This window comes from Stegostoma tigrinum, chromosome 10 (assembly GCF_030684315.1).
Source record: "Stegostoma tigrinum isolate sSteTig4 chromosome 10, sSteTig4.hap1, whole genome shotgun sequence".
In the NCBI taxonomy this organism is placed as follows: domain Eukaryota; kingdom Metazoa; phylum Chordata; class Chondrichthyes; order Orectolobiformes; family Stegostomatidae; genus Stegostoma; species Stegostoma tigrinum.
Window position 1 is genome coordinate 72,210,222 of NC_081363.1, and position 14,150 is coordinate 72,224,371.

Below are 14,150 nucleotides of genomic sequence, written 5' to 3' on the forward strand. Positions count from 1 at the left end.
TTATCCATATGGTGCAGTTTCCTTTCATTTTAATGCCTCCAAATGGATACATCTCGGTGGATGCAGGCAGCATAATTGTTGGAAAATAATGTCTAAAAGCGGGATATATCTTTAAAATCTCCAAAGAACGTCTCTCAAAAAGTTGGTCGGTGATGAATTTTTCTCATGACATGAGCTAACAATCGCTCCGAATTTAAAATTTCACTGCTACGTTTTTGTAATTTGCTCGAAAAATGTGAGTTTTGGCACATCACTGTTAATATGAGGAAACTTTTAGCAACTGACAGATTTTAAATAAACCTTTAAATCATCAGGTGCCACGTATCAGAAACGCTTACCTTATTGAGGTGCAGAGATAGATAGATAGGCTGGACGTATTTAGTCTTATTCCTAGGTATGGGGAATTGAAAATTAGAGGGCACAGGTTTAAGGTGAGAGGGGATAGACTGAAGAAGGACCTGAGGGTCAATCTCTTCATGCAGAGAATGGTGCGTGTACATGGAATGGGCCACCAGAGAAAATGGTTGAGACAGGCACAATTGCATAGGTACATGGATGGGAAGGGATAAGGGGATATGTACCAAATGTGAACCATTGGAAATAGCTGAGAGGGCACCACAGTCACCATGGACCAATTTGGGTCAAAGGGCTTGTTTCCATGATGTATTACTCTAAGACCCTAAAGGTTTCATTTAACTATCTTTTTGCCTTCACTTTCATCTTGTGAGACATGTTGCGAACAGAATGGGGCATTCTCAGTTTTCTGCATTTAACAATACTGCAGAGAACTGTTCGGCCTAATTAAAAATAGGCATCACCTTTAATACATTTGATGAAGTTGCTGTCTTAATTACTAATTTCTCTCTAGCAAGGAATACCTGCCTCTTAAACTTAACTATTTTGCTACGTTACTGCTTTTTTCAATAACATAGTCCCCAGATTGACTTCTAACTTGCAAAGTCAATTAAAAAATCAATGCCATAGTCTGCGCTTCATTGTGTAGAATCAGAAGACAACATGTGCAACCTCCAGGCAATAGAATATTGCTTAAATATATCTTTATTATCAGCTCTTTTCAGGTATGAGGTGTAGTAACATCAGACATTAGGTAAAAGAGCAAAGATGTAAAGTCTGTATAGCGAGTTTTGAGAAGATTTGTAGCTCAGGTTGAGGTTCTGGATGTGAGTTTGCTCGCTGAGCTGGAAGGTTAGTTTTCAGACGTTTTGTCACCATTCTAGGTAACATCATCAGTGAGCCTCCGACGAAGCGCTGGTGTTATGTCCCGCTTTCTATTTATCTGGTTAGGTTTCCTTGGGTTGGTGATGTCATTTCCTGTTCTTTTTCTCAGGGGATGGTAGATTGGCTCCAAGTCAATGTGTTTGTTGATGGTGTTCTGGTTGGAATGCCATGCTTCTAGGAATTCTCGTGCATGTCTCTGTTTGGCTTGTCCTAAGATGGATGTGTTGTCCCAATCAAAGTGGTGTCCTTCCTCATCTGTATGTAAGGATACTAGTGATAGTGGGTCATGTCGTTTTGTGGCTAGTTGATGTTCATGTATCCTGGTGGCTAGCTTTCTGCCTGTTTGTCCAATGTAGTGTTTGTCACAGTTCTTGCAAGGTATTTTGTAGATGACGTTCGTTTTATTTGTTGTCTGTATAGGGTCTTTTAAGTTCATTAGCTGCTATTTTAGTGTGTTGGTGGGTTTGTGGGCTACCCTGATGCCAAGAGGTCCGAGTAGTCTGGCAGTCATTTCGGAAATGTCTTTGATGTAGGGGAGAGTGGTTATGGTTTCTGAGCCCGTTCTGTCTGTTTGTCAGACAAAACGGGCTCAGAAACCATAACCACGCTCCCCTACATCAAAGACATTTCCGAAATGACTGCCAGACTACTCGGACCCCTTGGCATCAGGGTAGCCCACAAACCCACCAACACACTAAAACAGCAGCTAATGAACTTAAAAGACCCTATACAGACAACAAATAAAACGAACGTCATCTACAAAATACCTTGCAAGAACTGTGACAAACACTACATTGGACAAACAGGCAGAAAGCTAGCCACCAGGATACATGAACATCAACTAGCCACAAAATGACATGACCCACTATCACTAGTATCCTTACATACAGATGAGGAAGGACACCACTTTGATTGGGACAACACATCCATCTTAGGACAAGCCAAACAGAGACATGCACGAGAATTCCTAGAAGCATGGCATTCCAACCGGAACTCCATCAACAAACACATTGACTTGGAGCCAATCTACCATCCCCTGAGAAAAAGAACAGGAAATGACATCACCAACCCAAGGAAACCTAATCATATAAATAGAAAGCGGGACATAACACCAGAGCTTCGTCGGAGGCTCACTGATGATGTTACCTAGAATGGTGACGAAACGTCTGAAAACTAACCTTCCAGCTCAGCGAGCAAACTCACATCCAAAGTCTGTATAGTTCAGCTGTGAATTGGTAGTTGGATTAAAAAAGAACACATATCTGAATTCTTTTTGCTCTCTGCAATTTAGCTTATAATAATGTTGACTTTGCTGATGGAACCCACTGTCTGCACCTGCAGGAATATGCTTTCATTTAGTGAAATGATTGATTTTTGTTTCAATCACTTTCAATCAATTGAAGGAATTTAAAATACTTCCTCTCCCTGAGGCCAATGGTTTCCCCAGCCACAGTGAGAGGAGAGTTTTGGTTTGGGATGGATTTGTACTAGTGTGTGAAAACTGTTAGTTCATTTAGTCCTCGGCACAGTTAAAATTTGCCAGTGAACATAAAATCACCTCTGATATGCCTCTTCATTTGGAGCACTGTGCCAACATGTGGGTGATGGATCATGAGTACTGTTCAGGCCTCTAGGAAGAAATGGATTTCGCAGCCGGAACCCAGATGAATTTATTAAAATAAATTTATCTCATACTGCTACAACTTGCTGTAAAAAATAATCCACCTCTCAGTGAGTTTAGGAGAGCATTGATTATTATTGACAAAATCCCACAAACAGATGTAAAAATAGCAGATGCTCAGTGGTTTTGCTCTGTCTGGATGGAGTGTTGTTTCATTGACTGTTGACTTTGCCTTTCTCTCAAAGATGTACCGACAGTCTCTTCACTCTCAACAGAGACTGCTGCTGTTTTATTGGAAAACTCAACTGAAGTAAAGGATAAAGAGCTATTCACGATGTCTGTTCAACCTGACCTGCCTTTTATTACAGGTAATTTTTTTTAAAAAGTTGGTCGTTTTTGTTATTGTTGCAGCAATGACAAAATTGTTCACTTTTTAGACCAGCCCAATTCATCCTCGATAATGGTAATAACCCTGAAGTAAACAGCGAAACATTTTGCCTCTCAAACAAATTTCTTGTCATCTTGTCAAGTGATGATCAGCCTTGGCCAATTTGTTTGTTTGTTTATTCACCTGTCTTAAAAATTTCATCTGAATTTTCTCTTTCTTTTTTCCCCCCCTAATAGTCTGTGTAATTCCTGAATGCTGAATGTGAAAGGATAACAATGCACTTCATAAGATAGCAATTAAAAATTACACTGATATATTGTTATATAAGGTAATGGTTCTGAAGGGGTTAATGCTGAAGACTGTGTTAAGTTCCACTCAGTTGGAGAGTATCATAAGGACTTGGGCAGGGAAAGGCAAAACATCCTCAGATCTCAAGGAACACCCATTTTCCTGAGTTTCCCTATCGTGTTTATAACAAGCTCTATCACACTAATGTAGATTGTCCTTGATTGCTTTCAAGCAGTAAATTCCTGCTTGTTGCCCTGTCGACCCAGTCAGAAGAGGAAGATGGTGCACCTATCTGTCTGACCACATGGTGGCAGTGGTTGGCATCACATACTCATGCAACATGATTGCTGGTCTATTCCCTTTTGTCTGAATTAAATTCCACCGTCTCCATTCTGTCTCCTTAAGTGACCTGATTAAAATTAGGAGTTGAGATATTCCAGAGCAAAATCCATCCTCATCAAAGGCTGTTGAACTTTTAACTTTATTTCTCTAATTTATACAAGGAACTTCAATGTTAACTGTTACATTTTTATTTTTCTACTTATTCTATGAATGGTAGTGCTTAACTTTATTCCGTTAACCACTTTGTACCTAAGTTTGTTGTGCACCTTGGTACCATTATACACTTTTCACTGTACTTCTGTAAATCATTTATAGAATTCCTACAGTGTGGAAACAGGCCCTTCAGCCCAAGTCCACACCGAGCCTCATTCAGAGTATCCCACCCAGGCCCATTCCCCTATAACCCTCACTTCCCTGAACACTACAGACAATTTAGCATGGCCAGTCCACCTAACCTACACATCTTTGGACTGTAGGCAGAAACCCACACAGACACAGGGAAAATGTGCAAACTCCACCATGGCAGAAACCCAAGGCCAGGATCGAACCTGAGTCCCTGGTGCTGTGAGGCAACAGTGCAAACCACTGTGCCACTGTGCTGCCCTATAATGTCTTCATTCTGCAAGAGTTTTAAATACCAGATCCTCTTCAGGTCGACCCAGACTCAGTGGGTGATTGCTGTGGTACAACAGCCATGGTGACCTAACCATGGATATACAGCTTCGAACAGAACATCAACTTCTGAAATGGAGGAGGGAAGCAACATTGGCTTCTTTAGGAGATGAGAATGAAGGCCAGGACAATATGCCACTTTGCTTCGCTTTCACTGTAATTTGATGAGTAAGTGAATCAAACAAGGGCAGTCCCACTATCCTGTGTAATAACAGAGGAATGCGAACAAATTACAACTTCAGTGAGTGTGGGGATAGAAGTACAACAGAGGCAGCTGAATGAATGTTTTGAGTAATTTGTCAGTGAAAGTCATGGCCACAAGGGTATACCAGTGAATAAAGGAAGGGGAAAAGGGCATGCATTCAGTGACAGTACTTGATTTATTCCTGTGCACTTATTCATTTGTTTGTGTGTGTGCTAAAGCATAAATTTAAATTTGTTGTTGCCAGTTGTTTGTTTAATTCATCTGTGCAAGTAGAACTAAAAATTCATTGATTTATAGGGTATTGTTTGCGCGATGAATTTATTAATTTGCTACTTCATTATTTTGTTGATGTGGCTACACATCCAATAGTTTGCCACTGACTGCTACTGTTTAACTTTATTCTTTGTTAATTTGTTGGTGCCCATTACTGAATGAATGGATCGATTTTTGTGTGATCAATGCTTTATTAATTTTTCTAGGCATAGACACCTGCTTGACTCTGCTATATTGCTCATCAGTGACTGTGTGCGTGCGTGTGTGTGTGTGTGTATTTATACAGTTTGTGTGTACTGTAATTCCTTGTTCCATTTGCACAATGTCAAAAAGGCACTTTTTCTTTAACTAGTTTAAGCGTTCCAGTTTATTCAATCAATTTTTATTCACCGTGTTATGGCAGAGCAACTTCAGTTCATCGTTTTCACATATATTATCATTGTTTCCTTTGGGATCATGAAAACGCAACTCTTCAGCTGTAAGCATCTTAATTCACCATGGACAATATCGCATGAAGATGTTAGCCTCAGAACTAATCAAAAATTATTCGGGTTTATGGGTGTTACGTGTAAGGCCTGCACTTAAGGGCCATCTTTGTTGTTTCGGGAAATGTGGTGGTGGGTAGATTTCGTGAACTACTGCAGTCTGTGTGGCCAGGAGATTCCCTCAATGTTCTAGTGTAGGGTGTTTCATCGTGACTGGGTCAAAACCGTGAAGAAACAATGATACTTGTCCACTTTTGGGGTGGCATGTGATCTCAGTCACACTTGCTGCCCTTACTCTCCTAACTGGGCTTGCAAGCTTGGGAAGAAGTTGTTGATGTTGCTTTGGTGCATTGCCAAGATCAGTGCAACCTGCAACCAGGGGCTGACGAACTAAATGTATATTTGGGAAAAGAGATATGGACAAAGCTGGACACAACATAAGACTTGAAACAATGTGTGATTTTTTTTTGTTTGCCGATAATTGGCTGGTTCAGTTCATCAAACATGATTTCTTTCTTTCTTGTACATCTTCCTTCTTGCACTATTATAGAAGTTACTGACGTACCTCCCCAGCAGACTGAGATGGCTGTAATCTACCAGTCAGCAGCGTGGGTTCTGGCAGCCATACTGCTTACAATCATCATCTTCTTAACCGCAACCCTTATAATGAACAGAAAGAAGCAGTGGTTTCAGATGCCTTGCTATCATACACCAGCTAAGGTAAGGTGAAAATATTCCAGCCTCAAGTGACTGCAAAGTTGGTGAACTGAAAGGAAATCTGACCAAATTTGCAGTTGTAATATTGACCTAGTGTCCATAATTGGCTTGAAGCCATCTAATTTGATTTCTGCTTTTATGAATAATTAGTAATATCAAAAAGAAAACACAACAATAATACCAATATTTCTGAAGTGGTGCACTGGGAACTAGATGTGATGTAAACAATTTTCTCACTGGCCATGCTTGCTGCTGATGTTTTGGTCCCTTTAGATTTTCATCTTAACATTAAGATAAAGATGACGTGAAAAGACTGGTGTCAAAGCACGCACTTCCAGTGTTTAGAAAAATTTGTTGAGGAACATTTCGTTATTGAAACCTGCTGTGACAATAACATTCTTTTAATGACATGGATTTTCCTTCAGCTCTCCAAATGATTTGCTGTGTAAATGCACCATGTTGTGTTGAGATCAGTCATACAAATCCTGAACTCTGCTTTTAGCAATGGATTGTATCCTGTTAGTGGATCAGTGTGCCAGTGTAAAGTTACTAAATTAGCTTCAGCATCTCTGATCTAGGGAAGGGGAAAATTAGCCAGACTCTAATCAGTATCCAATGATTCCTGGGAGAAAGTGCACGTGTGCAGTAGGATCCAAGTAGACCCTGATATTCCTGGAGGTCCTTGCAGCAGAGTAGCCCACACTAATCACTAATCACTATTAAACAATAATGTTGATCACTAACATGTGGCATTCCTTTAGAATCCCTGCAGTGTGGAAGGAGGCCCTCAGCCCATTGAGTCCACACTGACCCTCCAAAGAACCCTCTACCCTATCCCTGTAACCCTGCATTTCCCATGGCTAACCCACCTAACCTACACAGCACTGGACACTATGGGCAATTAATATGACCAATCCACCTAATCTGCACATCTCTGGACTGTGGGAAGAAACCGCAGCACCCAGCAGAAACCCATGCAGACATGGGGAGAACATTAAAACTCCACTCAAACAGTCGCCCGAGGGTAAAATTGAACTCAGGTGCCTGGCGCCATGAGGCAATAGTACTAACCACTGAGTCACCATTCTGCCCCAATTAGACAAGGAGATAAATGGCAAGAATAAATGCATTCAAACAATGAGGGTTGAGACTGCAAGCAAACCTCTGATGTGACCCTCTGATGTGACCATCTGAATGCAAACTAATTATTTTTTTCTGGATTTCTGGAAAAACAGGTGGTGCAATTTGGCAAAACGCACTTGTTTAGTAGTGGTCAAATCATATTTGTGGCACTTGGTGATGCAACTTGATTTTAAGTTCAATTTTATGATAAATACTTTGCTAATCTTTATCTTTGTGCTCAAAAGACGAAGACTTGTATTTTGACAAGTTCGAGCTATTGAAAGGCATTTTATTGGACCTATGCGTAAGATAGGCCATTCAGTTCTTTCACACTGATAAAATGGAACACACTTGCCTTCTGAATTGTTTGCTGTTCCTGTATGCTAGTTTTCAGTGACTTATGAACATGGACGCGAACATTTGCAATCTCGGCAATTTCCACCCACACACGCCTGACATAATTGTCTTTTCAAGCAGCATAATCTGCAGAAGAGTCTTTCATTGAATGTGTGAATCTTCAGGAAAGGTGTAAATGAAACACCTGGTTTCATGCCTGGTTGAATGCATGGTTTCAGTCATCTTGATGACATGTTCATTTCAGCTCAGACTGATTTTTATTTATTGAATGGCTTCATGAGTTGACTTGACGTGTGGTGAAATGATACCTGTGAACATGTGATCAAGGATCCAGGAGCAGCTCCTTTGGCCCCTTGTGCCTGCTTCACCAGCCAAACTGTACTTAAGAGTTCCAGTTGTCATTTGATGAAGTGTCACATGAAAGTTTATTGCAGATAATAGAAGGTCATAGCATAGAAGGTATCATCAGTGAACCCCTGCAGCATCAGCTTTTTTTTTGCAATAACATAACAACATTGACTCTACTTGATCATTGTGAGCTGAATTACGTACCCTGATATAACTTGTTTAATAGTTAATAGGAATTACAGTCGCTTTCTTCCAATCTAATGGGACCTTCCCTAAATCTAGGGAATTGTAGAAAATTAAAACCAATGCATGAACTATCTCACTAGCCGTGACATTTAAGACTCCTGTATAAAGTTTATCGGGACCATGGCACTTGTCAGCCCACAGCTCCAACAATTTACTTAGTACCACTTCCCAGATAATTGTAATTTTCCTGAGTTTGTTCTTCCCTTCTGGGTCATGACTTATAGGTGCTTATGTGATGTTTTTTGTATCCTTTGTGGTGAAGAAAAAACAACTTTCAACTCATCTGACATCTCTATTTTTTATTGTCTATTCTCCAGACTCACCTCATATTGGGCCTCACTTTTTAAAAATTTATTTCTTTAAACATTTAAGAAAACTGTTGACACTATATTTAAGGATAGCTTTCTCCAATTGTTTGCCTGCTCATTAAGTTTTTATCGTCATCTTTTGCTTTTATTACATTCTGTCCAATCTCTGATATGCTACCTGCCTTTGCAAAATTATATGCTTAGTGCATAGTTTTATGCAGCCATCTTAAGTCAACTATTTTTCTCTTTTCAAAATCAACTTAGTCTGTGGTCCCAGTTATTAAAGTCAAATGATGGAAGTTGAAAATTTATAGTCTGTTTTTATCAGTATCATAATGGTCATGCAACCCATGGGAAGCAGTCCTATATCCCTTAAATTGCTTTTGAAATTATTCTTAGTACCCAAAATCTGCGCTGCAACTTTGGCCAAAAAGAGGCTAGGCATCAGTTCAAGATTACTTTGTTTCTATTACATGCAATAAAATCACCAAAACCAAGCTACTATTGGGAAGAGTATATGGGTCCGAGAACTTTGCTGAAGTACAGTACTTCCTGAGTGACATTTCACCTGTGGCCCTGCCTAAAGCTGTTCCTCGTGTGAAAGCGTACAGGAAGTGTGTGAGCAGTCTGGTCTTCCATGCAGGGCAACTGGTTTCAGGTCATCCTTGAATGTTTTCTATCCAATCAAATACTTATGAAGTTTGATTGAATGGAATTGATGGAATGCAGGGAGCACACGATGGCTACAAAACATCAATGAGGTAACAGAATGAGTAAAGTATCTTACAGGTGCTCATTAAGAGAGAAACTTTGTTCCAGGGCACTGGGAGAACTATCCAGGTCCTCTTCCAAAACTATCATGTGTATGTCTACGGGAGAGGGAAGATGAAGCTTCAAGTTAACTTCGCATCCCAAAAGTTGTAAACACTGCTCGTGGTGTCAACCTGTTTCATGTTCAAGACTGTGAAGTAGGAACCTGTTCCCTTTTGCTATCTGTGGCTTTTTTGCTGCGCTACCGGAGAAACATCTTTGGTGTCATTTTGAGCATCATTTAATAAAATGTTCTTGAAAGCAGCTGCACGTAAAGCAGAGGTGCATGCAGCATTTCCTCGGCATTCAGCAGCAGAGTGCAAAAAAGCAAGCTTCAACGATTATTCCAATAACAATCTGAGTGTCACAGTTATGGTGAGATAGAAAGTTTGATTTTTGTCATTCAGTTGAAGACTAAATTGCCCAATACATTTCCACAGACATTTCGCTCCAAACTCGGGGAAGGCTGGGCAGCTTCATGTCCAGAAATGGGATTCATAGCTACATTGTTTGGACACTGAGGTGCTTGCAAGTTTTTATGCATAGAATAGTCTAGAGAATAAATATTATAGGCAATATGCTGAAATCTGCACCACCAAATAAGCGATAATGGGAACTGCAGATGCTGGAGAATCCGAGATAACAAATCTGGATGAACACAGCAGGCCAAGCAGTGTCTTAGGAGCGCAGAAGGGTCTAGGCCCAAAACGTCAGCTTTTATGCTCCTAAGATGCTGCTTGGCCCGCTGTGTTCATCCAGCTCTGCACTTTGTTACCACCAAACAAGCTGTGTGTTGTCCAAATCAAGAGTAGCAGGGCTTTTGGATAAAGAACAAATACCTTGCCTAGCACAATGGTTTTGCACTGCCTAAATTTCAAAAACGGACAAAATTATGCTTCATATACCTACAAACCTCACTTAATACTGTTGTTCATATTGTAACTGTGCCTAAAGATAGACCACAATTGTTTCGCGAATTCACTTTTTAAAAGCAAAACTATCTGAAGTATTAAATTTTTTGCTCCATACTGTTAGTTGTCCCGAGCTGAATCGTTTCATACCAGCAGGAGAATGCTTTCATAAAGCTGACTTTTAACCTCTGTTTTTATCACAGACACAGTTTTTGAAAAATGCAGTTGACAGACAAACTGTGGTCTACATGGACTCTGTGAAAGGGAACAAAGTGCACAATGCTAACAACTGCTGCAGAATGGATCTAATGACAGAAACAGATTCCCAGAGCAATGAGAAATACAGTGTGCGTGCTGAAAAACAAAGCAACAGCCAGCAAAACAAACTGCTTGGGTACAAACATGAAAAAAATGTTGGCTTATGAACTGATGGAGTCTTGGCAGTAATTCAAGGATTGTGCTCTGTTCGAGAGCCTTGCTTCTTCTGGTTTCCATTATATTATAAGTTAATGATTCCAGCTTGTTATTTGTGTATGATTCAGGTACTTGCAAAATAACAATTACTTTTGAAAACCATATGTCTTTATTGACTTTCCTGTTCATTTAAAATGCCCAAAAGAGTTAAGAGAAACTTGCCAAAAGGAAAAAAAATACTGACAAAGACAGTAAACAAAGACCAAATTTTTCAGTCACTCTGGATCCTGGGGTAGAATCTGGGAATCATGTTGCGACAACATGAGGGAATGTCTTATGGTCATTTATTGTATCCATTTTATTCCGGGAGAGTTTAATCTAGTGATGCCTTCATTTATATTGCCCCCAATGTTATCAAAATAGCATTTTCAAACTCAGGAAGATATTTTGTTTGAATTTTTTTGTAAATATTGGAGGTGATAAAGGAATATATACATTAACATCCGAAGCTGAATGACTAATAAGGAAAGTAGTAGTAATTTTCCTTGCAAAGGAGACACCTATAAACATTCTTTCCTTGTGAAACCTTTTCAGCTCTAAATTGGCAAAACAAATGACTCAGGACTCAAAATCAATTGGGAATAGAGTGGGTCAATTTATTCATCCTTCTGGATTTACATTGGTTAAAGATGTTATCTTCAGTAAGTTTTTTGAAAAGAATTTTTCATCATCTGAAGGCCATAAGATAGTGAAAGTATCAAGTTAGTTGTACATGATGATGAAACAAGAAAAGGAATGGTAGCAGAATAACCTGGTTTTGCTGTACAGCATTATTACTGCAGGAAGTTATAATTAACTGTAGTATTATTAATATTGCTGTTAACATTTGCTGCGGCAGTAATTTAAATGTTGTGTCAAATCCTACACCTGTACTCTGTATATTTCATTGTATTGAATGTACCCAGAACTTTTGCTTGTGGGCAGTTTGTCATTCCAGTTTTTAAAACAAAACAGAATTGAACTAGGTTACTGCACCTGAGTATGACGAAAACCGAGCTCAGTATAAATGCCAAATGCAGGAAAAGCCAACATGAAAATATTTTATTATCAACTTTAAGTGAAATATGTTGTCTAATTCCTGAGGTAGAATGAGACCCTGCTTGCACAGCAGTTAGGATACAAGACCCATAAAGTGAGGAACAGTGCTAAAATATTTTCAAAGCGCAGTGATTAGGATGAGTGGGTGGGAAGGAGGTAGGAAAGAATTAAACGTAAGTGAATGATCAAGAGGATATACCTCCCTAAGCAGTTCTAGCTATACTTGGCTTAAAATTCGGGTTTAACCCAGTTACAGTGTGCTAAATGGCCAAAACTGAGGATTAAAAGTCTGTCAAAATATTAATATCATTTTGAGGTGTCAAGCAAGGGTGAATTGTCATGACTACTTTAGTAGTTTAAAATGAACAGGAATGCAGGGATTATGTTGGTAAGCTATGGCACTTTGTAGTCAATGTTACTAATAACATTAAGGATTTTAAGAGTAACCCTATTGATACCAGGCTGTGAGCATATGAATTCTTTTAAGTTGTAAGAAGTTTCAAGTATTTTTGTAGATACTTAGTTTGCGGATAATTGAGCAAAAGGGAGGAGAGTTTCTTAATTTATTTTTTCAAATAGCTTAATTTATTAATCTAAGTAGAATCTGTATAGAAGAATAGCACAGGGCTTAAGGATTCTGTTTACTTCTATTTGTTACTGTGATCAGCAGTCCAATAAATTGAGATGATGTGGCAGAGCTCTTGGGTCATGCAGTTTTGCTGGCTGTTATGCTGAGATAAAATGCTGTTGCCTTCTTTATATATCCTTCAACCAAAACCTATAAATCCCTTTGCTGTACTTTTTATCTTAGTTGTTAATGGATTTTTGTTTGTTTAACTCTTTGCAATTGAAATATAGAGGTCTAAATTGCTTATTTATTTACATCAACATGTAGTAGCCCTTGTAAATACACATGGCTAGCAGCCAGGATGTAACAAGTAAAAAGGCTTTTACTCATTTAAATAAATTTTGTGCTGAAAGTCTTCTGAATCTGCAGTAACATGTTTTCCAGACCACTTATAAGACACCACTTGCAATGAAACCTTTCTGCCACCTCTTATTGATAATTTTAGAACACGCTTCACCCTTGCCTCTGGTGCAGAATATTTTACAGTGATAAAAGTATATTTTGTTGTCAATTGCCTTGTTCAGCAAGATAAAAATGTACTGCTTCATTACCAATACAGAGAAACAAAACCTGAAGAGTTACCCAGTGCTCGATACACATTTCCTAATACGCCAAATTTAGGAAAATTACTGCTACCATATAATCTTAAATGTAATCTGGCATATTTTGAAGTATGTTTAAATGTGTAGCATGTACAAATTTTGATTATCTTCAATCAATAATGGATTGTTAAAATAAATGGTCAATGTTCTGAGACTCAAATTGTCAGCTGAGAAGTTCAGTTCTAGTTCCCTGTCTTTTTTGATTGGTGTTTTCCTGCTTTGTTATTCTCTGCATAAAAGGTAGTGAAGACAAAGTTAAGGTTGTAGAATTGAGCTCTCATGGTTTCAGCACTATGGGAAAGGAAAAATCTGCACATGATCTCTCCTGATAACTTGCGACATGACCGATGTCAATCATAATAGTGTCGAGCAGGATACAATTTGTTTCTTTCAAGGCTGCTCTTGAGGGTATTTTTTTCGTATGATGAAAACTCTGGGGCTTATGTCAAGAGATGGAATGCAACAGCAAGCACTTTTCTGAATGCTCCAGACATATTTGTTCAAATATTTAGAAGGCCTTGACAACATCCTTTTGACAGTTGCTCTTCACAAGTATCCTTGATGCTTCTGACAGGTTCTCTTTTCATGTTTGAGATGTGCCCTTGTCACTTATGACAGGCTCTGAACAAAGGAAGGTGTGTCAATCATCGGAGCAACAGCTGAAGCCAATTGTCTCCTGCTGCTACATGAAAGTAAACATATGAGTGGTATTTTCCACTAACAGAATGCTGCCATAAAGCCAAAATAGCAGTTTGCCTTCCATACCAATGAGCCATGAGGTGTATGTATTTCAGTACCAGCCAAGCATGTGGGCCACATATTCCAGTGATGCATAGACCATATCAAATAGCTGACCATCCTCAAAGTGACCAACTTCCATGCTAAGATTTCTGTTCCAATGAAGCTAGAGCAACACTTTACAGCTTCGAGGTCTCAATAATAAAATCTCTAACTTCAGAAATTGACCACATGATTGTCTGTTCTCCATTTCCCTTACATTCTCTTCCATAGCATTGACTGGTTTATGACTTGTTTGTTTTGCTCTCAGTGGATAGGACCCATTCTTCCCCTTTCAT

At 39.1% G+C, this 14,150-nt stretch overlaps 1 protein-coding gene across 2 annotated transcripts in view; it reads left to right on the forward strand.

Annotated features, from left to right (window-relative positions):
- The window catches only part of LOC125455686 (cysteine-rich motor neuron 1 protein-like), a 227,005-nt gene extending 213,834 nt beyond the window's left edge, over nt 1-13,171 (forward strand). The window contains exons 13-15 of one of the 2 annotated variants that reach the window (XM_059649258.1): nt 3,136-3,228; nt 6,064-6,233; nt 10,536-13,171. In XM_059649258.1, the coding sequence (XP_059505241.1) occupies nt 3,136-3,228; nt 6,064-6,233; nt 10,536-10,757 (485 nt within the window). In that variant the 3' untranslated portion in view covers nt 10,758-13,171. Of the gene's footprint in view, nt 1-3,105; nt 3,229-6,063; nt 6,234-10,535 lie in introns of both variants that reach the window. The other variant, XM_048538001.2, reaches the window with a different exon arrangement.
- The last annotated feature ends 979 nt before the right edge of the window (nt 13,172-14,150 follow it).